General features: G+C 44.9%; 1 protein-coding gene across 4 annotated transcripts in view; it reads left to right on the top strand.

Moving 5' to 3' along the window:
• The window catches only part of ABLIM1 (actin binding LIM protein 1), a 227775-nt gene that overhangs the window by 59115 nt on the left and 145670 nt on the right, over positions 1-22990 (top strand). For all 4 annotated transcript variants that reach the window (XM_007469610.1, XM_007469611.1, XM_007469612.1 and 1 more), the window contains exon 2: positions 16254-16388. In XM_007469610.1, coding sequence (XP_007469672.1) covers positions 16254-16388 — 135 coding nt within the window. The remainder of the gene's footprint in view (positions 1-16253; positions 16389-22990) is intronic.

The following is a 22990-nucleotide window of genomic DNA, read 5'->3' on the forward strand; positions in this document are numbered from 1 at the left end:
AGAGGCAGTGCTGCCAGGGAGTGAATGCTGGGGTTGGTATCAGATGAATCAGGTCTCTAGAGGACGTAGAGCCAAGCTCTTCACCTGTGTGAGATTTGATTTTTTTCTTCCGTGAAAATAGCACTGAGAACACCCACTTTTCTCTCCGGGTGTGGAGGTTTGATAAGTTATCTGATAAGTTTGAGCGCTGGAAAGAATTATTGGTTAGATCTACAACAAAAACCGTTAAAAAAAAATAATAAACATGATGGATTGTTCATCAGAAACCAGGCTAGTGGGAGAAAAGGAAATGGTGACATCTAGGAGAAAAAAAAAAAGTTGTACAAGAAAGGGGCTGTATTCACAAATTGCACTGCAGCTTCTAGTCGAATGATAATTACATTCTCAAAGTGTAAGCGCTGACCACAGTTAATTGAAAATGTGGTTTAGCCACATTAGTGAGAACAAGTTAATAAGTAGTGACTGAGTTGGTATGAGAATGTAGCAATAAGAGTAGCAGTAAGAATTTCTTAAGACTAAGAAACAGAGCGATGAAGACCAGGAAAAACACCAAAAGTTGAACACATCTGCTTATGGTGAGCATAGAGCAGTGAGGGTGGAGAGGCAGGCAGTTGCCATCGTGCCTTGTAAGTATGTGTGTTTTGGGTTTTTTTTTTTTGCGGTACGTGGGCCTCTCACTGTTGTGGCCTCTCCCACTGCGCAGCACAGGCTCCGGACGCGCAGGCTCAGCGGCCATGGGTCACGGGCCCAGCCGCTCCGTGGCATGTGGGATCCTCCCAGACCGGGGCACGAACCCGTGTCCCCTGCATCGGCAGGCGGACTCTCAACCACTGCGCCACCAGGGAAGCCCAGTATATGTGGTTTTTATGCATATAAGCCTTTTTAGTTTCTTAAACTTTGATAAAAATTAAAACATATGGGAGAAAACCCATACTACCCTCTTCATATCTTTATTGTCAGGATTCATTTCAATGACATAACTTTTATAAAAAGCTCAGAAACGTTGCTCAAACGTCCATTGATCTCTAAAGTTTATTTAAATAGCAGGGTAGGTGCACAACCCAGAGCCAAAGGGAATGACCCAAGATCCCTCGCAGAGAAAATAAAACGAAAATATAGGCGGTGAGAATAATTAAATTTGTAGCTGGATGGAGAGGCAGTCAAACTGCCTTCGGCTGGGATTTTCAGGAGGGACAGGTCCAGAGCCTGAACTTGTGAAACCCTTCCCTGTATGTGTTCATCTCTTTCTCATTTGTCCCTCGTGGTACAGTTGTTCCACTTACCTTGGTAACTTTGTATGATTATCCCCAAAGCCTTCGGGATGTTATAGGTTTGCCTGGAAACGAGAAGCAGTTATGAACGGGAGCTCTGCAGCCAGACTGCCTGGGTTAAAATCCCAGCTCCACTGTTACTAATCGTGTGACCTCAGGCAAGTCACTTAACCCTGCCCGTGCCTCGGTTTCCTCATCAGAAAATAAGGATATCAGTTGTACCAACTTCATAGGGTTGCTGTGAGGGTTGAATCAATGATATAAGGCATTTAAAATAACCTATAGCAAGAGCTCAGTCATTGTTTGCTTTTGGAGCTATTGTTATCACTGTACCTCTGGACTGAGTAAAATTGGTGGGACAACGTTTTCATTGGGATGGAGTTCAGTGATCAGATTAGTTTCAGCACCCGGGCAGGTAAACAGAGCTAGACGGGTGAGTTAAGGAGCCACCCATTTCTGCTGGCCAGTGTCTTTCCAGTTCACCTCAAGCAGAGTAAGACCTTGGAAACTTTTGTCATGCCACCCTGCTCTGGGACCAACGCGAGTGGCTTCCTGTGGCCAGTCGTTCCTACTGTCCTGTGATAGAACGTCACCAAGGAGCTCTACTGGCTGGGTTCTTGAAGCCCACATCCACTGGGCAAGCAAGCTGATGATACTAGTTCATGTTTCTGCTGTGGAATGAAATGAGATGACTGATAGTGATTTGGTGCAGGAACATGTGGACCTCATAAGAATGGTTGTTTTAAAATGTTTGAGGCTGGAAGCCAGGTGTGCCCAGGATTCTTGCCGAAGAAACTGTGCACCCATGCTGCAGCAGCCCCTGCTGGCTTCCTCCCCATCATCATGTGATGTCCTGCTCTGGGGACACTGCGTTTCCATTTTCCAAGGCTCTGGTGCCACCTCTGCTCCTGGCCCCAGGTCATTTCGACTGGAAGTGGTACTCCTTTGTGCGGTTCTCATTCAGAGAGGAGCTTAGCCAGAGATGATTTGAAACTGGTCCACCAGTAAGCTCATCCCTTCAGCTTTTGGGTTTTTTTCTGAGTCAGAAATTTAAGCAAGTCTTAGTCATTATGTCATTAGTCATTATGTCATGAGTTTATTGACATCATCAAAATTACCTAACTGATACATCCGATTGGTGACCTCAAGGCATTTAACCAACTTTCGATTTCACCCAAAGGCTGTTACTATGGAAAAGAGACAGCAAATCAGGCTAGTGTTAAGTGAATGAACACGCTGAACATACATCTACAGAGCATAGACCTTGTGCCAGGAACTGTGCTAGACTCTGGGAATACAGTGGCAGTAACCATGTAGTAAAGAAGACAGAAAAGAAGGAAATAGAATGTTTAGATTGTGGTAAGTATAAAGCAAGTAAACAGAGATGGGGTCAGCAGGGAAGCAGGGAAACTGAGTTGACTTGGGTGGTCCCGAGGGAGCGCTCAGAGGGTTGATGTGAGAGCTGCTTCTGGGTGAGACCGGAAGAGGAGGCCAGCCTTGCAAATACCAGAGGGACGAGCCTTCTGAAGGGGAAGAGCATGTGGAGATCTTTTTTTTTTTTTTAAAGGAGATGTTGGGGGTAGGAGTTTATTAATTAATTAATTTATTTTTGCTGTGTTGTGTCTTCGTTTCTGTGCGAGGGCTTTCTCTAGTTGTGGCAAGCGGGGGCCACTCTTCATTGCGGTGCGCGGGCCTCTCACTATTGCGGCCTCTCTTGGTGCGGAGCACAGGCTCAGTAGTTGTGGCTCACGGGCCTAGTTGCTCCGAGGCATGTGGGATCCTCCCAGACCAGGGCCCGAACCCGTGTCCCCTGCATTAGCAGGCAGATTCTCAACCACTGCGCCACCAGGGAAGCCCGCATGTGGAGATCTTGAAGCATCAGGAACTGGAGCTTGGGAGCAACGTGGGGAGGACGTGAGAGCAGACCAGGGAGGTGGGCAGGCTCTGTGGGCTACCATAGGGTGCCTTGGATAATGTGGCAGAAGCTACTTAGAGGCCTTAGTTGGTGGTATGATCTGCTCAAATAATGCCCTTAAAAGATCATTCTGGTTGCTCTGTAGCAAAGGGATTGAACATGAGTCAAAAGCCCACACTGTTTGAAGACAGACCTTGTGCATTCTTCCCAACTGTCCCCTAAACCCCTCCTAGCATCCTACTTGTTGAGGGACCAGTTACTCAGAGGCATATCCTCTTGTTTCTAATTTTCTGGCAAATCTCCAGTGTTGACATACCTCTAGGCAAGTCGTGTTTGTGAAACCTCCCACATGAGACATGAACTGGGTCTGATGTTGTCTCATCCAGTTTTTTTTTTTCTTCTGATGGGCTCTTTTTCACGACGGCAGCAGAAATGAAGTGATAATGAGGACATCTGTCAGGTTGGGATGTGTTGGTGAAAACCAAACATATACCTTAGTGGGGAGGATTCCATGCATTAGTAAGATGTGAGATGTGTAGAGGGAGATCCCCGTGTGTGTGTATACAGTTGTTCCTTCTGATTGCTCTGCGGATGTTGAGAAGCTGAGACTAATGGACACTAGTCAAACCTGCTACTTAAAATCAATAGAGACAGAAAATAGATTAGTGGTTGCCCAGGGCTGAGCAGGGGAGGGATGGGGGCGTGACTGCTAATGGGTACGGGGGTCTCTTTTGGGGGTGATAAAAACGTAAAAAATACCAGAATTACTACTTGTGGTGATGGTCACACAATTCTGTGAATATACCTAAAAACATTGAATTGTACACTTTAAATGGGTAAATTTTAGGATGTGTGAACTATATGCTGATAAAACAAAATCTGCTCTTTAGAGTCTTACGGGTTAAACTGAAATGATGACACCGAAAACTGTAAGATTCATTGGGTGCACTGAACATTCACTGGGTATTACCCAGCAGAAGAGTAGGTGTCCATTGCTAAAAGTCACAGAAGACAGCAGAGCTGGAAATTCAACGTATTTGTGTTTCAGGCGGAGCACATGGTCATTTGTTTATGATCAAGGACCTTAAACTACAGTTCACCGTATCCCCACACTGAAACACCATGGGAACCATCATGGCTTCCATTTGGTGAACACTCATTATCTGTCAGGAAAAGGGCTGAGCACCTTACATACATTTATCCTTGTAAGTGTCAGAATAGGTTTTATCCCCATTTTACAGAAGAGGAAATTGAGGCTTAGGGAAGAAAAGTAACTTGTTCCATGATCACAGAGCTAAGAGGAGTGGAGCCCGGATTTGCACCAGGCCTGGCTGACCAGAATCAGGACTGTGACCATCTCACGCTGGAGGGGACCCCTCGCTGAAAGCCATCATGTCATAGGGCGTGGCTCCCCATTTGCCTGCACTGTGAGCTGAAAACCAGTCCTAACTCAGCTCCTAAGAAATAGGCCAACTCTACTCTGATTATATCACTCATCTCAAGACCTCTACCTGGGGGAGAGAAGGAACCTTTAGAGTCTGTTCCTTAGCTTGTCCTTCAAGGATGCGCAGGTCAAACTTTGTTCACTGTCTTCTATTCCATGTTGCCCTTTGCTCACTGTGTGCTTCTGCCAAACCAGGTGTCCTGACGGTCCCCAGATATACCCCGTCCCAACCCTCCATCATCTAGGATGCCTTCCTCTTCCTTCCTACTCATTCAAATCCTGCCCTCCTACCCTGCCTTAAAGGCCCAGCTGGAAGGATGCTTCCTTCTTGAAAATTGTTTTGGTTTCTCTCTCCTCATTTTACACTTTTACTTTAGCACACGATTTACTCTCTACCTTTTATTCCCATTCATATTCCTTCTCTCTCTTTCTCTCTCTCTCTCTCTCTCTCTCTCCGTCTCTCTCTATCTCCTTATCTGTCTGTTTATCCTTTCCTCCACCTCCTTCCATCTAACCTACCCCAGAAAAGTGTAAACTCTTTGAGGGCAGGATCTGGGACTTACACAAATGTCACGGGAGAAACGCTGCCGCTTTCGCCTTCCGTTGCTCTTGTCCACGAAGCCTCGGGGTCAGAGGGCTACCCGACGAACCGTAGCTCTCCCACCTCCAGGCCCTGGCTCACGCTGTCCCTGCCCCCTGAACTATCCTCCCCTTGTCACCATTAACATTCTGCCCATACCACGGTCTCAAACCCTACTCCTTCCTCCCTGGAACTTTCTCCAGCTATTTGTCCCAACCTACTGCATGCTTCTCCCTGCAGAAGCCCTAGCATATCATCTGTGCCTCTCCTACAGTCTTAAACCTCTCAGGACAGCTCCCAAGTGGTTTTCTCTCAGCACTGACCAGCTCCCCAGGGAGAGCCTCCTGTGTGCTGTGCACAGAACTGGGTAGGGCACGGGAGGTCTGTCTCCAGAGTTCCCCATAGGGCCTGGAACAACACAGGACACACAGCAGCTCTTAATGTGGTCAGTATTTGTTGACTCTTGTTGGTAAGAAGTTATTTCCCAAGCGTTGGAAGGTTGCATTTAGGAGTTTTAATGGAGACATTTATGTAATGTCTCTGTCCTCTTCCCCCACTGGTCGCATGTTGAACTTCAAACATTTTTTCTTTTCCAGTGATAGACTTCACTAAGTCTGAACTTTGCTAAACTTTAGGAAATAATCTCTTTTCCCCCACTCCAGCAGATGAATCCCTGAAGTTAAATGAGAGAATGATCGAACCACCCAGGGTCAGGCTCTCTGTCGCCCGGATGATGAGGAAAATACCTGGCAAGGTGACAAGTATAGATGATGTGTGCTTGCCTTTTCTTGCAAAGGTAACACGGGGCAGAGTTATGTCATACAGAAAGCTTGAACAAGCCGGAGCTGAAATTCTGATAGGAGCCTAAATACCTAAAGTGTAGTTCCGGCGTTTGTAAGATCATGTCTGATTCTGCACGTTGGATACTGTGAACTCAAGTCCTTTGCTTTCATCTTCCCCATAGGCCTGCGGACGCTGGAGAGACCCAGGGGAATGTGACTGTGCGTGTTTATTCACAGAGTGCGAGTGGGAGGGCCACTTCAGAAAGGGTTCAAAGTCTTGTTTTTGAAATTTACTACCACCTGAATTAAAGGCCTCACGTTGCCTTTTACCAGCAGGTGACCTCGGGCACAGTGGTGTGCTAGTAAACGTGTCACAACCGTCTCTGGGAGCGTGCACAAGGCAAAGCCCTGATTTGTAAAGTTTGCCGATTTCCGTGGTGTGAATACCCGCCCCGTGGCTGACTTCAGGCTACTAAGGTGAAGTCACTGAGCGCACAGTTGGGCAGAGCTGTGCAAGGCCAGCTCTCTGCAGCAGGCAAGAGCCCTACCCGCTCACCACTCTTGGGGGGGAGGTCCTTAACATTGCTAATGCTCAGTGAGGTCAGTCTGAGGTTGATGGGATCAAGGGAGATATTATATTTGAACACCTTTTGTAAATTGTGAAGTAACATACACATATTAACAATTTTCATTAGTTTGTCTTCAGTGCTATTTTTCACTAGTTAGTAATTCCCAGTGGGTCCTGGGCAGTAAGTAGAAGCAGGAAAAAAAAAAAAAAAAAAAAAAGCAAAGACAGCTGGGAAGCTTCCTGTGCTGTTATCAGACTTCAGTGTGTACCTCACAGGGACACTACAGTTAACATCTTGGTTTTTTGTTTTTTTTAATCCCCTCTCATGTGTCTGGATTTGGAATTAGCGGGAGAGAAGGCAACGGTGGTGCCACCAGGCCTAAGTGAAACCCCATCCCAGGACCCTAGGCCTCTTGGTGGTCTGCCAGCAGGGTCCAGGCTGCAGCCACAGCCCAAGTGTTTGACTTGATCCAATTCTAAGTAGAATTGCTGGGGCAGGGACAATTTGAGATCCCTGGGTGACTTTCAAAGGCTGTATCACATTTCAGAAGGTATTGTTGTTAAACTTTAGAAATTCCTGCTCATCAGGGTTAGTGACAGTCTTTCCCAACGTTCAGATGACTCGGGCATCTGTGTGCCAGGCCGGTGCTGTGGGCGCTGGCCCATGAGGAGGTGACCTCGTGTTGTCCCCACTTCAACCTGTGAGGCATTCTTAGCCCTTCTTTTTTTAAATAAATTTATTTATTTATTTATTATTTATTTTTGGCTGTGTTTGGTCTTCGTTGCTCTGCACGGGCTTTTCTCTAGTTGCGGTGCGCGGGCTTCTCATTGTGGTGGCTTCTCTCGTTGTGGAGCACAGGCTTTAGGCACGGGGGCTTCAGTAGTTGCGGCACACGGGCTCAGTAGTTGTGGCTCACGGGTTTAGCTGCTCCGCGGCATGTGGGATCTTCCCGGACCAGGGCTCGAACCCGTGTCCCCTGCATCTGCAGGTGGATTCTTAACCACCGCGCTGCCAGGGAAGCCCCTCTTAGCCCTTCTGTATGGTCTCGGGGAAGTGGGGGCTCATGTCAGGAGCGGCAGGGCTAGGAGTCAGGTCTCCTGCAGGGTCCTTTCGAGTTACTGTTCGGGGGGAGCAGTGTGGCTTTCTACCAGTGACTGTGCTCCAAAGTTAAATGACTAAGTGCTGTCAGAGAAGGGCTAGGGGAGGCCAAAGAAGGGAGTGGCGTCAGTGAGTCATCTCAACCAAACGGTGTGTCAAGGAAGACACTCTTTTAGAAGCAGGAGGAAAAGACACTGAACTGATGGTAAATCCCTTTCTAAGATTAACCTTCTGACCCAGAAGGCAGGTGTAGCAGACACAGCAGGACAAAAGCATCATATGATTTACACGGAGGAAATTTCCTGGCTGAATTATTATAATCCTAGTACCTTTTTGCCTTGGGGGAATCAGATTAACTGGATTAAAGCCTGGGCTGTTGCTATAATCAGGATCCCAGCTGACCCATTGGTGACGGTGTCTTTTATGTTTGGAGGAATAGCAGAGACAGACTGCGTTGCCTCAGAAAAGGCAAATCAGATATTGGGATCTGTTACAAGCGGAAAGCCACCAGTGGCAGGATGCTAGAACACAGCCGTCCTACTGCCCGCCGGGAGTGTTTGTGCCAAGGCGGCCGTGTGCTTTGTGCTAAGCAGTAATCCTGACCACCAGACTAACATGGTATAAGGAAATTAGGTCATGGAAGCCAATTCAAGAGAAGGGTCATTTTGGACAACTACTGACATGGTAACAGTGGGTAGCTTCCCGTAACTACCACTTGCCACAGCAGGAAATGGACTTTTAGGTAAACTGCAAATTAAGCACTCTATGCATTTATTTAAACTCCTGAGTTGCTCGATTCCTAGGCTCGATACTAGTACCGTTTGAGCATAAAGAAAGGGAGGAGGTGGAGAGAAGCCGCGGAAGGGCGGGAGAACACATCTCTGTGATGTGTGTTTACAATTAAATGGGAGCTAGTGGGGTAGAAGCACAGAAAGCTTTCTCAGTAGTGAAGCAGTTACTCTGAAATGTAGACTCTCAGGATAATAGGATTCCTGTCTTTAGACAGAAACCAAACTTACCAGCAGAAAATCATTTTGTGATTGCAAATCCAGACCCGTCCTAACCAGACAGTTTTGCAGCCCAGGCCTCTGCTCAGGGTAGAGGCTGGATGCATCCCCTTGCTCTATTTCCCTTCCCCTGTAAGTGTTCTTTCCCCATAATTGCCGCAGCCTGGAATAACTTCTTTTATATTTGAAGTGTTATTTCCCATCTGCTTATTTACTAGCAGGTGTTACCTTTGGGATTATGATGCAGCTGGGTGTTCACTGCTTCTGAGCTGTGTAATCAGAATTTAGTACATTGCAGTAGCTTGGTTTCGTTCTATGCTGCATAATACTTTCCTGTGGAAATCCCCTACCCAGTGCTTCTGAGTGTGGGCTTTGTAGTCAGACGACTTCCTAGTTGTGTAATCTTTTTTTTTTTTTTAACTTTTTATTTTATATTGGAGTAGAGTTGATTAACGATGTTGTGATAGTTTCGGGTGTACAGCAAAGTGATTCAGTGATATATATACATGTTACCTGTTCTTTTTCAAATTCTTTTCCCATTTGTTACATAATATTGAGCAGAGTTCCCTGTGTTACATAGTAGGTCTTTGTTGGTTATCCTTTTTTTTTTTTTTTTTTTGCGGTACACGGGCCTCTCACTGTTGTGGCCTCCCCCCGCTGCGGAGCACAGGCTCCGGACGCGCAGGCTCAGCGGCCATGGCTCACGGGCCCAGCCGCTCCGCAGCACGTGGGATCCTCCCAGACCAGGGCACAAACCTGCGTCCCCTGCATCGGCAGGCGGACTCTCAACCACTGCGCCACCAGGGAAGCCCTGGTTGTCCATTTTAAATACAGCAGTGTGTACATGTCAATCCCAAACTCTCTAACTATCCCTTCCCCCAACCCTTCCCACCTGATAGCCATAAGTTCATTCTCTAAGTCTGTGGGTCTGTTTCTGTTTCATAAATAAGTCTTGAACAAGGTATTTGACTCCTAGCCTTGGTGTCTTCCTCTGCACAACAGGAATAATAAAACAGCACCCCCGAAAGGCAGTTGTGATGATTATCTGTGATTGCGAGTGTAAATCAGTTAACACAGGGCCTAGAACATAGTAAGTGTTCAATCAGTTGTACTTGTTACAATAATGGAATGGTGTTACAGAGTTACGTATTGAGATGTCATAAGTTCAAGAATCTGTAGCTTCATATGGGAGATGCTCCAATAGCGGTATTGGATGGTAACTGTGTTTCCCCTGATCCAATAATTGAACTGAGAAGTACAGAGAGAACAGCTCAGATTATTGGAAATTAGAAGTATCCCAGAAACCTGGAGGAATTGACCACTGAGCTTGCAATTTTGTAGGGTCAGGATTGATGCACTGTGAAACAGAAGCAAACTAAACACAAAATAAGAGAAAATTAAGTGCTGGGTGACAGTGCGGGTATTTAGTGCTTTAGAACTTGGAGGAGAATGAAATACTTTATTACTATAAAGCTACAGTGAGAGCTTCAGAGACGCTTCAGATGACTGACCAGAAAGTGGTCAGGAGGCCTCACTAAAGGGAGCTTTGTATATTTTTTTTTTTTTTTTTTTTTTTTTTTGCTCACGGGCCCAGCCGCTCCACGGCACGCGGGATCCTCCCGGACCGGGGCACGAACCCGCCTCCCCTGCATCGCCAGACGGACTCCCAACCACTGCGCCACCAGGGAAGCCCCGGGAGCTTTGTATATTTATATGAATGGACAGCAGAGGATTTTAGTGTCTTTCTTTGGGGTTGGCCTGCCAGAGCTCAAAACCAGTCAGCACAGTGAGAAGTACTCAGCAATGCAGTTTCTTCTTAAATATCTAAATAGCTCTTGTGGGTCATGTTATTGAAGATCTCTGAAATGAGACCAAGAACTTTAGACTTGATGGATTGGGACTGAGAGAGATAATGGAAGTTATTTTGTTTTTATTTTAATAGACTTTATTTTTTAGAGCAGTCTTAGATTTAAAGAAAATTCAAGAAGATGGTACAGAGAGTTTCCCTATACTAGTTTTCCATATGAGTAGCACCTTACATTAATATAATTCTTTTGTTACAGTTAATGAACCGAAACGGACACATTGTTAACTTAAGTCTATACTTTGTTTGTATTTTCTTGGTTTTATCTGATGTCTTTTTTCTGTTCTGGCATCCCATCCAGGATACCACACTACATTTAGTCCTCAAGGCTCCTCTTGGCTGTGACGATATGACTTTCCTCCTTGTTTTTGATGAACTTGACGATTTTGACGAGTACTGGTCTGGCACTTTGGATATTTTCTCATGATTAGACTAGGATTATGAGGTTTGGGGGGGAAGGAAGGTCACAGGGCAAAGTACTAGTTTTCATCACATCATTTCAAAGGTACATGCCATCACCACGACTTGTTGATGTTGACCTTGACCACCTGGTTGAGGCAGTGCTTGTCAGATTTGTCCGCCTAAAAGTTTCTCTACCACTCCCACTTCCATACTGTCCCCTCTGGAAGGAGGTCTAAGCACAGCCCAAACTTAAGGAGTGGGGAGTGAGGCCCCACTCCTTTGAGTTGCCTGCTCTTCGCAGGTCACCTTGATGAAGGAGCCAGGGAGCAGGGAACTCTCAGCAAATCTGAGAAAAAGGGGTTGAAGACTGGATTCACGTGGTGAGAGAAGGGATGACTAAGGGATGTGAGAGCGGACAGAATTTCGTGGGAGATGAAAGAGAGGGTGGGATCAGGATGGCTGCAAGGCTCCAAGCGTCAGTGATCAGGGGATCGTTTGGGTGTAAAGAGCACTGCATTGGTTTATTGCCAACTCTCTGTTTCATGGCTGTGTCACCTTGGGTGAGTCACTCTGTTCCTCCGAGTCTCAGTTTGCCCATTTGTAAAACTTGTTTGACAGTTTCTGCTCTTCCTGCCTTGTTGGGCTCTCATGAGAGTAACGTGAGATAGTGCAGATGGAAGGGCTTTGAAAGCCATCAAGCCTGTGTGGTTTCAAAGGCTGGTGAAGGGAGTGACGGTGCTAATGACAGGGAAGCGTACTTGGGAGGGGGATTTATTACCTGGGAGATTCTGAATAATTCAGATAACCCAGGGCAAGGTATAACTCATACTGAGGATGCTGTCATAGGCTGTGATAGTCACCTGCTAAGGAGATTTTTATTTCAAATATGCTTTCTCAGACATTCTGATTCTGCTGGTCTAGTTGCATGGTCTGTCCCTCAGAAGGAAAGAACTTGGGTAAGATGAGGCTGGTTCTGGAATATTAGGAGGGGCTCCACCTAGTCTTTTCAGCTTTCCTCTTACAGCCTTTAATGTCCTCTGCTTGGGGACACTGAAGGTAACAGGTTTCCTTAATGATCTCAAACCCCACCCCACCCCACCCCCCACACACACATACACAGTCTCATCACCTGCGATCTCTAATGGGCATTTCCAAAGTAACACATCCAAAATGGAACTTTGGTTCTGTTCTATGCTGGAGTCTCAGGGATGAGGCTAACCTGCTTTACTTGACTGTGAAAGGCAGTGTGAAACTCCTCAGTTAGCCTTGCAATAGAGTGTTTTAACTGAGTCTCCAGAATCCCTCCAAACTGGATATTATGCAGTGGACGAATCCCTTTACCTTTTCAGGCAAATAAATTCTTGGCTCTTCATATACATTTCCTCGCTATTCAGGAGATATGCAACCATGCTTTTGGTTTCTCATTGTATTATTCTTATTTTAGCGACAAACTGATGAGCCATGGAAGATTTTCACCATGTCTGCCCAAATTCCGGGGTAAATCACTGACTACTTGGTACAGCAGAAAAAATTTGGGAAGCCCCAGTGCTGAGTGTACCTCTGTCAATAATTTGCTGCTGACTTTGGGCACAAGGAATGTAAGCTCGCTGCCCCTCATTTTCCCTATCAGTAAAATACGGAGGGACCACCCAGGCTCTGAAGCATGGAGCAACCAAGTAAAAATTAGCAACAGAGCTAGTTGGCAAATAAGAGGAGTACAGAACTAATGTCATTTTTTATGTTGCAAGCGGCTCAGCATATTTCAAAAATGTAGGCTTGAGCTTCCCTGGTGGCGCAGTGCTTGAGAGTCTGCCTGCCAATGCAGGGGACACGGGTTCAAGCCCTGGTCTGGGAGGATCCCATGTGCCGTGGGGCAACTGGGCCCGTGGGCTACAACCGCCGAGCCTGCGCATCTGGAGCCTGTGCTCCGCAACAGGAGAGGCCGCGATAGTGAGCGGCCCGCGCACCGCGATGAAGAGTGGCCCCCGCTTGCCACAACTGGAGAGGGCCCTCGCGCAGAAACGAAGACCCAACACAGCCAAAAATAAAAAAATATAAATAAATAAAATTTTTTTTTAAATGTAGGCTTGAGCCAAAGAATATACATTTGGTATTAACCAACCTGCCAAAGGAAGTTATGTAAAAGAAACCTCTTTATTGATCTTTAAAAAGCGGAGAGATTCTTTTGTCTATACTGATTTGAGTTGGGATGAAATAAATACTGAGTCTCTTTTGGTCTTTGGATTCTGTCCTCCAACAAGCAGAGCCCATTTCTTCACAAGTAGGTGGTTCTGATAAGCGTCTGCCTAGGCTGATGTATGATGGAAAGGCAAGTAAACGTGATGTAGTCTCTGCTCATCTCTGGGTGAAAATAAAGGTCATCTCTGGGCATGGAGGATTTCACAGTGTAATATATATTTCCAAAGGGAAATGCCTGCAAAATGCAGATGCTGAGCCCAGTTCTGACTTTTGTGACTGGTGCCAGCATGTGCATTGGCACCTGTGTTGAGGGCAAAGGGAAGAGCCAAGAAGTGAAAGGATATTTTCCTTCCCTCATCATTACTCAGCATAGCTGGCTTGCTTAGCTATAAAAAATGCAAGTGTCCAGAGAAACTGCAGTGCAATTTCTCATCCAAAAATGCATTCTCCCTCACAGTCAAGAGATCCACTGTGCTCTAATATTGTTTCTGAGGTGGATGGTCTTGTGGGTTACTTTTTTTCCCCCCGCTCTAACTCTTCTCTGTAACTTGCTTAACAGTATTGTCTGAATTCTAAGGGGACAATAGTTCTTAAACTGTAGTATGCATAAGAATCACCTGAGGAGCTTACGAAAATAATAGGTCCTCGACTCACACCCCTGGTTCAGTGGGCTGAGGAATCTGCATATTCAATACATGGCACAGGGAGTTCTGATATAGGGGATCAGCAGAGCCACCTTGAGGATTACCACCTGGGTGCCATGCTCAGCTAGCAATATATTACTGTACACAGTGCATAAGCCTTTATAAACCAAGTCCTAGTTGCTGCTTTTAGAACAGCACTTGAGCCTGGCTAAATAAATTATTGCCTGACTTAACAACAATCATCGCTGGACTTATAATAATTTCTGATTTCTAAATTTCTGATTTAGACAAGAGGATCATGAGCTTGGGAGTCAGAAAGCCCTAGGTGTAGATCTTTGAGCCTCCACTTACCGTTACTTGAGAAGGCTGCTCAGCTTCTCTGAGGCTTGATTTGCTCATCTGTCAAGGGGAAACAGTATTCCCCAAGTCACTGAGAGAGGGGTGGTGAGGATGAAATAAAATGACTTATATGTAAGCACCTAGCACCGTGCCTGGCACTTAGCAGACAGATGCTCAGTAAATGTTATTTTCCTCCATTCTTATAGGAAGCAGGAAGTTGAAACAAACAAACGAAAAACCTTACATAAAGCAGATATTGTTAAGGGAGACTTTTTTTTTAATGCCCAGGTGAATAGATTTTTGGCCTTGTTACACATCATTTTAAAAGTCAGTGGTTGTTTAGAGATCTTGGAAGGAAGCCCCTTCTTAATTCCTTTAGATAGTACTGACTTCTGTTGTGAATACAGGTTTCCAAGAGAGATCCCAGCAGGCAGATAAGGAAATGCAGGGGTATCACGATGTTCATACCTTTGCCGAACACTTAGGGGTCCAGTGCAGAGATTTCAGGTCAGGAGTTTAACCCGAAACTACACCTGCTCCTGGTCTAAATCTCACAAGGAGAACCTTGTTTCTGAGAATTTAACTAGTAATGGATTAATTGGACTGTCTTATTCAAACTCTTTCCAGGCGAAATGAGAACATTACAGTGGTCTGAGGGAAACAATGCACTATTATACTCGTGGTATACAGAGGGCTCCTTGCTGTGAGGTGCTTTCTAAATTCAATTTCAGCAATACCTGCCCACACCCCCCTCCCCAGGTCCAACCTGGTTTTACCGTTTGAAAAAAGAAATCATCTTTGTTCTTTGTGTTTGGTTGATTAATTTTAGGTTCACTGTTCTTATCCCATATCACGCTCATATAGGTACTTATGTAATACATTTCTGTAAATCACACGGTTCCTCCTTCTGAGGACCCAAATCAGAAAAGGAATTTAATAGCACAAAACGCCTTGCTGTACTCTCTGGCTGGACAAACTGCAGGTTCAGTGAGGATCCTTGGGTAGCATCAAGCAGGTGTCCCCTTGCTGCCTCTACTCTCCTGGTCCTTTGTAAGAGGAGCCTGTAATCCTATTCCTGGGGCACGGCAGTCACAATAACTTCTGTTCTCTGAAGGCCACACTCTGGAAACTGAGAGAATAAACCCTGTAAGCCCCATCATATGATTTTAGAGCCTGGAAAGATCTTCGAAATCCGCTGATCCAATTCCCTTTGTTTTACAGGAGAGGAAACTGAGGTTCAGAGAAATCCACGTAGTTACTTACTTGCTTACTTACTTACTTACTTATTTATTTATTTTGTGCGGTACGCGGGCCTCTCACTGTTGCGGCCTCTCCCGTTGCGGAGCACAGGCTCCGGACGCGCAGGCTCAGCGGCCATGGCTCACGGGCCCAGCCGTTCCGCAGCATGTGGGATCTTCCCGGACCGGGGCACGAACCCGTGTCCCCTGCATCGGCAGGCGGACTCTCAACCACTGCGCCACCAGGGAAGCCCTTATTTTTTTAAAGGACTGCCTGCATTGTGTGTATCAGGAACTGTGCACACAATAGGAGGCTCGTAATAGACATCCAACGGGTTGAGTTGCCAAATGAGGATCAGGAATGACTCTTTGGAGACGAGGAACTAGCCAGTGCCTGCTAACTAAGAAGGAAATAAATGCTAACTGAGCCCCTTTGGTGCACGAGTGTTCTGCTGTGTTCAGAGGAGCTGGGGAAAGAAGGAGGAGTAAAAACGGGGAGAAACACAAAAATACGAACTTTAATAAACGGAAGTTTATTAAAGCGGAAGGCACTTTCTAAATCAAGATAAGGACATACCGCACAATATTGAACCAAATAAGATCATATACTTAATGACCCTATTACCTAGTCCTGGAGAAGTCTGGGAGGAAGAGACAAGACTTCTGGCTGCCAGAGGAACAAGCCCAGTGTTTTCCCCACCGGACTGTTAAAGCCACAACTCTTATTGATCTGTGTGTCCCCGTAATTATGACATGGGGGCAGAGGCTCCACTGGTGCTTATTGAATCAATATGTGGCTCATTTGATACTAAAATTCTGGGTATATTTATGCGTGCCCACAATGACTCCTTTTGTAGGAATGCTTTCTACTCACATGGATCTTTTGTTGTTTTTCTTTCAGTGGCCCACCCTCAGGACCCTCACCACCCGTCAGAGAAGCCTGTCATTCACTGCCATAAATGTGGGGAGCCGTGCAAGGGTGAAGTGCTTCGGGTCCAGACCAAACATTTCCACATCAAATGTTTCACCTGCAAAGGTATGGAGCCTCCAGCTTCCTGGCTGTGTGCCATGTCCTTGCCTTGGAGGCTGCCCCATCCCCTTAACTCCACACCAGTTCACCAGATGATAAATGAATGTGCTCCCAGACCCTGGAATTGCTCGCCTTCTCTAATTTCAGAATGGATTAAACTTAAGGGGGAGACTGAGCTCCCCCCATCCCCAAGACCAGCAGTACACTGTCTTTGGGTGTTCACTGAGGTTCCTGATCCTAGGAGGGGAGACTAATTGTGGAAGAGCAATGAAAATGGAGTTTTGTGTTTTGTTTTGTTTTTCTTTTTGGCTGTGCCATGCAGCATATGGGGTCTTAGTTCCCCAACCAGGGATCAAACCCGTGACCCCTGCTATGGAAGCATGGAGTCTTAACCACTGGACTGCCAGGGAAGTCCCAAGTTTATATTTCTTTTTTAAAATTTTAAAAAAAGTGATTCCGTTACACATAGTGATTCAGTTACAAAGTGATTCAGTTACACATATATTTACGTATTCTTTTTTTTTTTTAACATCTTTGTTGGGGTATCATTGCTTTACAATGGTGTGTTAGTTTCTGCTTTATAACAAAGTGAATCAGTTATACATATACATATATTCCCATATCTCTTCCCTCTTGGGTCTCCCTCCCTCCCACCCTCCCTATCCCACCCCTCCAGGCGGTCACAAAGCACCAAGCCGATATCCCTGTGCCATGCGGCTGCTTCCCACTAGCTATCTACCTTACGTTTGGTAGTGTATATATGTCCATGCCTCTCTCTCGCCCTGTCACAGCTCACCCTTCCCCCTCCCCATATCCTCAAGTCCGTTCTCCAGTAGTAGGTCTGTGTCTTTATTCCTGTCTTACCACTACGTATTCTTTTTCATTTTCTTTTCCATTCTGGTTTGTCACAGGCTATTGAATGTGGTTCCTTGTGCTATGCTGTAGGACCTTGCTGTTTATCTGTACTTTATATTTCTTTTTCCCTGAGATGAGGAACTCCTACTTCAAAGTAACCATGTCCCAAAGCCATTTTTTAAAGGAGGACTGGAAAACTTTAAGATTGGGGTGCTAAGTCACTAGCTTCTGTGCGTGTGTGCGTGTGTGTATGTGTGTGTGTGTGTGTGTGTGTGTGTGTGTGTGTGTGTGTGTGTGTGTTGAGAAGTGAGAATTAAGCAAGAACACTGGGAAGGCCTCCAAGCAGGAAAATACTTCCCATTTAAGAAGTGACCCATTTGTGGTTGATTTCCGTTAACAAGTCCCCCTTTTTGGGTGTGCAACTCTTGGCATCTACGTATGAAATGTGCTGTCCTGTTATTCTGGAGCCAGGGCATGGCCAAGTGGCCAAGGAAGAAGAGAGTAGTTTCTGTGTGTTTATTTGAGAAATATGTTACTTGAGCTAAGGGCATGTCTGGATAGCTCAGGCTGGGGTTCAGTGATGTTGGAAGAGGTGGAAGAGGGGCAAGGCTATGAGCCTGCTCTGTAGCTGTACTCTGGGCTCTGCACGTGGTACCCATGCTCATTCCTGGAAACCGTGTTTCATTTTAAGCCCCTAAGGCTACAAAGGGCCAGCATTGCCATCTTAACCAGCTGTCCCCGGGGTCTCTCAAGTAAGCTCCAGGCTGCCTAGAGACCCTCAAATACATGAACAAAGGCGGCGGGCAAAAGCTTTTCTGGAGTCCACAGCTGTTTCCTTCACTGAGTGTAACCTTTTCAGGAAAAAGAACACTGGCATATAGCTCGGGTAAAAAGGTGGAGGGGAAGGAAGGGCATGAGTTTAGCTCCCATTGAGCGTGACAGAGATGACAAAGGCTATAATGCGCATCATACAGAGAGAGAGTCTTTGATCCTCCTGGAAATCCCTATGAGCAAGTACGATAAATCCCCAGTTTTCAGACGACCCAAGTTGGTTATCAGGAAACGTCAGGGTCGCACCCAGGGTACTGACTGTGTCCGCACTCTGTGTGCCTTAAGTCCTGCCATTGCCGCTAAAGCAGCTCTATGGTCTCAGGCAAGTGACCTCTGTGTGGCTCTGTGTCCTTATCTGTAAAAGAAAGAGACTAGACCGCGTGATATTTAAATCACCCCAGGTCTGAAGTTTGCCTATTCTATATACACAAAACCGTATCTCTACATAATACAGAACCCAGAGGTACTGAATTAGAGCCTTTTAGGTAGCATGTCAGAAAAAAATATAACTTCTGCTTACATCCAGATTGGCTAACTTGGGGTCAGGCATTATATTTTGTTTTATTGTTTGCTCATAGATTTCCTGAGACATGGCTTAAGGAGTAGGTTTGGTATGAAATAAACAGAAAAAAGTAAACAAGGGCAGCCCTGTATGTAGTTTATATTTCTAGTTGAAAGTACAAAGTGTTAGTCTCCGGGTGGTCACTGTTCAACACATCAAGATATTAGAAGACACATTCGTTTATCCCCCGGGAGGTAGAAGTTTCCATGCTTTTCTTCTAGTTTAAATCGAAGGACTGAATATAAGTTATTTATGTTGGAAAGTTGTACCATATGTACTTTGTTTCATGCTATCAGTATGTTCCTGAAAAGTTGAATTTTTTTATAAATTACATCATATTTTGAGAACACGTCATTCATAGGAATTATTTTTAGTTTAAACAAAATTTTACTAAAATAAATGTCATCAGTTCTTGTAAATTTGTATTTTCCCATACTTTATCTGTCAAGTCTGCTGTCTTATGTCTCCAACTTACTGGGGTCACCCCTTTTTTTACTATCCAAAGAAAGTGTTTAAGCTCCCCATGTCTTACACTCTAGCAAATTTATGCCTTTTCCCCAAGATTCCAGAGTAGTGTTGTCTAGTAGAAACATGATGCAAGCCACATACATGATTCTGAATTTTCTAATAGCTATATTAAAAAGGTATAATAGGACAAGTGCAGTTAACTTTCATAATATATTTTTTATTTGTCCTTACAGACCCCAAATAGTATCATTTCAACAAGTAATTAAAATAAAAATTATTGAGATATTTGACATTCTTTTTTTTTCACACTAGCTTACAGTGCATCTCAATTTGGACTAGTCAGTCACGTTTCAACCATTCAGTAGCCACAGGTAGTTAGTAGCTATAGTATTGGACAACACAGTTCTAGAGATTCCTCGAGGTTTACATTCTTGTGGTCCCCTCTAAATTCTTGCCACTCCCAAATTCTTGGTCTCCCCTTTATGAGTGCTGTGCCTTTCGCATGGCTTCACCCCACACCGGACACCATTTCTCCTCCTCCTTTTCCCGAAGTATGACTTCACAAAGCAGCTCTTTCCAGCAGTTTACTGAATGTCTGGGATAATGGAGGGAGTTACAGCACAGAATAGACAACTGCCTAGTATTCTCAGGCTTTCTCTTTCCTTCCATCCTTCCTCCCTCCCTCCCTCCCTCCCTCCCTCCCTCCTTTATTTCTTTCCTTCCTTCCTTCCTTCTTTCTATTAACTGGAAAAGTCTATTAATAGACCTTAATTTTTAGAGCAATTTTACATTTACAGAAAAATTGAGCAGAAAGTACAGATGAGGGCCATTTCTCATACTTACTGAGAACCTCATCTGCTACCATCTTGGTAGAGCTTCCTCTCTCTACAAAGGCCCTTCTCCCCTCCATCCCAGGGACCCCAACTTCCTTCTCCCTCATTGTCAGATCAGAAGTCTACATTACCTTAGGGTCTGTACGTTTTATAAGCTCATTAGGAGGGTTTCCCAGAGGAAACAAAAATCTCCTTGAAGAATGCTGTCTTCGTCCTAACCCAGGTGGCCCAGACTGCAGCTAAGTCTTAAAACAACCGTTTTGTTTCATTTCTGTTACATCTAAAGCAGAGGTGTCATTTTTACACAAATAACAAGTGTTGGCGAGAATGTGGAGAAAAGGGAACCCTCGTGCACTGTTGGTGGGAATGTAAACTGGTGCAGCCACTATGGAGAACAGTATGGAGATTCCTCAGAAAATTAAATACAGAACTACCATATGATTAAACTATTCCAGTTCTGGGTATTTATCCAAAAAAATATGAAGACACTAATTCAAAATGATATATGCACCCCTATGTTCATTGCAGTATTATTTACAATAGCCAAGATATGGAAGCAACCTAAGTGCCCATCAATAGATGAATGGATAAGGAAGATGTGATATACAATGGATATTACCCAGTCACAGAAAAAGAATAAAATCTTGCCATCTGCAAAAGAATAAATGAATGGATCTAGAGGGTATTATGCTAAGTGAAATAAGTCAGACAGCAACAAATACTGTATGATTTCACTTATATGTGTAATCTAAAAAGCAGAACAAGCGAACAACCATAACAAAGCAGAAACAAGAGTCATAGATACAGAGAACAAACAGGTGGATGCCAGAGGGGAGGAGGAAGGTATGGGAGAGAAATAGGTGAGGGAGATTAAGAGGTGCAAACTTCCAGCTGCAAAATAAATGAACCACTGGTATGAAATGTACAGCGTGGGGACTACAGTCAATATTTATGTAATACCTTTGTGTGGTGGCAGATTGTAACTAGACTTGTCAGTGGTGATCATTTTGAAATGTACAGAAATGTTAAATCACTGTGTTGTGTACCAGGAACTAACATAGTGTTGCAGGTCAATTATACTTCAAAAACAAACTCACAGAGAAACAGATCAGAACTGCGGTCCCCAGAGGCGGAGGTGGGGGGAATTGGATGAAGGTGGTCAAAAGGTACAAACTCCCAGTTATAAGATAAGTAAGTACCAGAGATGTAATGTACGATGTGATAAATATAATCAACACTGTTGTATGTTACATGTGAAAGTTAAGAGAGTAAAGCTTAAGTTTTCTTCACAAGGAGGAAAAAATTTTTTTTCTACTTCTTTAATTCTGCATCTGTATGAGATGATGGATGTTCACTAAACTTACTGAGGTCATAATTTCATGGTGTATGTGAGTCACATCGTTATGCTGTGCATCTTCAACTTATACAGAGCTGTATGTCAGTTATGTCTCAATAAACCTGGAAAGAAAAACAAAATAGAGATGTCATGTTCCGATTGTGAGCTAATGTCCCAGGATGGAGGATTTTGGGTGGAGAGCATTTGCTGAAACAAGCCTGGGCTTTTGGTCAAGACCTGGCTGAGTGCGGGAGGAGGAACATTCAGGTTCTGACCGCGAGGTGAGTCAGGATCTCCGGGTGATTCTTTCCCCTCCCTCCTACCAGCTTTCCTTCATACATATACCATGGTGCCAAAGCCTTGTAGTTCTTGAATGGGACCTGAGGGGAAAGCCCTAAGATGCAAATACCCGTGGAAATAAAAAGCAGAGATGAACTCTTTTACTAAGAATGGATTTTGAAGGAGGAGGGACAAAGAGGACACTGAACGTCTTACATGAGAGCTAGACAAGTACGAAGGTGGGAAAGGGTTGCAGTGGAGGAATTAGACTTCATAACACAAACTTAAACCCATAAGCAGTCCACGACTTCATAGGTTTAGCTGGAACAGGGTCAGGGTTGGTGAGCAGGAATTTTGTTGGTGAACCTATATCACTTCCTGAAACATCTGATATCTTGGGACCTGATGGTCCAAGAGTTATGTATCCAATTAGTACATGTTAATGGAACGCATACTCCATGCAAGATATTATGCTAAACGCTGAGAAAAGAAAGAGCACAGCATGTTTGTGTGCTGACACACATACGTGTTTGTGTGTCAGAGAACTCATGGGGTATTTGAAGAGGTATATACATAAGCAACATGTATTATATTGAGTGATAAGTGCTGTGATGGAGAGAGATGTAGGATGTGGACTGGGGGCAGGGAGATAGATGCAGAAGGGGGATAGAATGGTAGTCAGGTGGAAATAATGTAAGGTGGCACCAGGTGTGATAGGGACTCAGGCACAGATTTAAAAGACATTTAAAGTTAAGGTTGCTAGGATTTTATGGCTGATTGAATATGAGGAATGCAGAAGGATCCAGGTTTCCAGCTGGACTCTGCCGGGGTGGACAGATGGTTGCCACCAACCAAGGATATACAGCAGCACTGGAACGGCTAGTGCGGGGAGAGAGTTCAGTTTGGGATACATTGAGGCTGAGCCCACATGGTCCATGCAGAGTCTCATAGGCTTAGCACTCGAGAGGTGCTGGTCTGTGCCGGGAAGGATTCGAAAGTGTCTGGCATCCAGATAATGGCTGAAGCTCTATAATTGTGTGTGGAATTCCCCTGGGAGAGGGCAAAAGGCAGGGACTGAATAACAGCGATGCCAGCGTCTGAAGGAAGTAGAAGCTAATTTCCATTTGTAACCTTGGAAAATGTGCCCATCTGGTAATGAGATGGCGAAAGTGATTCAACCAATGGATGGATTCTATAATTAAAAGAAAAGGAGATCCCCGAAGCTTCTGTTATTCTCTGTAATAACCCAATGGAAAAAAAATATGGCTGCAGGCTTCTGGATGGAGCTATTCTTTATCTTCAGTGCTCAGTGGCTTTGCTTTTCATGCTTGCCCATTAGCAGCAACCATCCCACTAACTTAAAAGAGGTGTTTTTTTTTAATGCTATCCATTCATTCTGATATTGTTCCAGTGATACGATCTTTTTTTTTTTTTTTTTTTTTGC

The sequence above is a fragment of the Lipotes vexillifer genome, unplaced genomic scaffold, assembly GCF_000442215.2.
Source record: "Lipotes vexillifer unplaced genomic scaffold, Lipotes_vexillifer_v1.1 scaffold240, whole genome shotgun sequence".
Classification (NCBI taxonomy): Eukaryota; Metazoa; Chordata; class Mammalia; order Artiodactyla; family Lipotidae; genus Lipotes; species Lipotes vexillifer.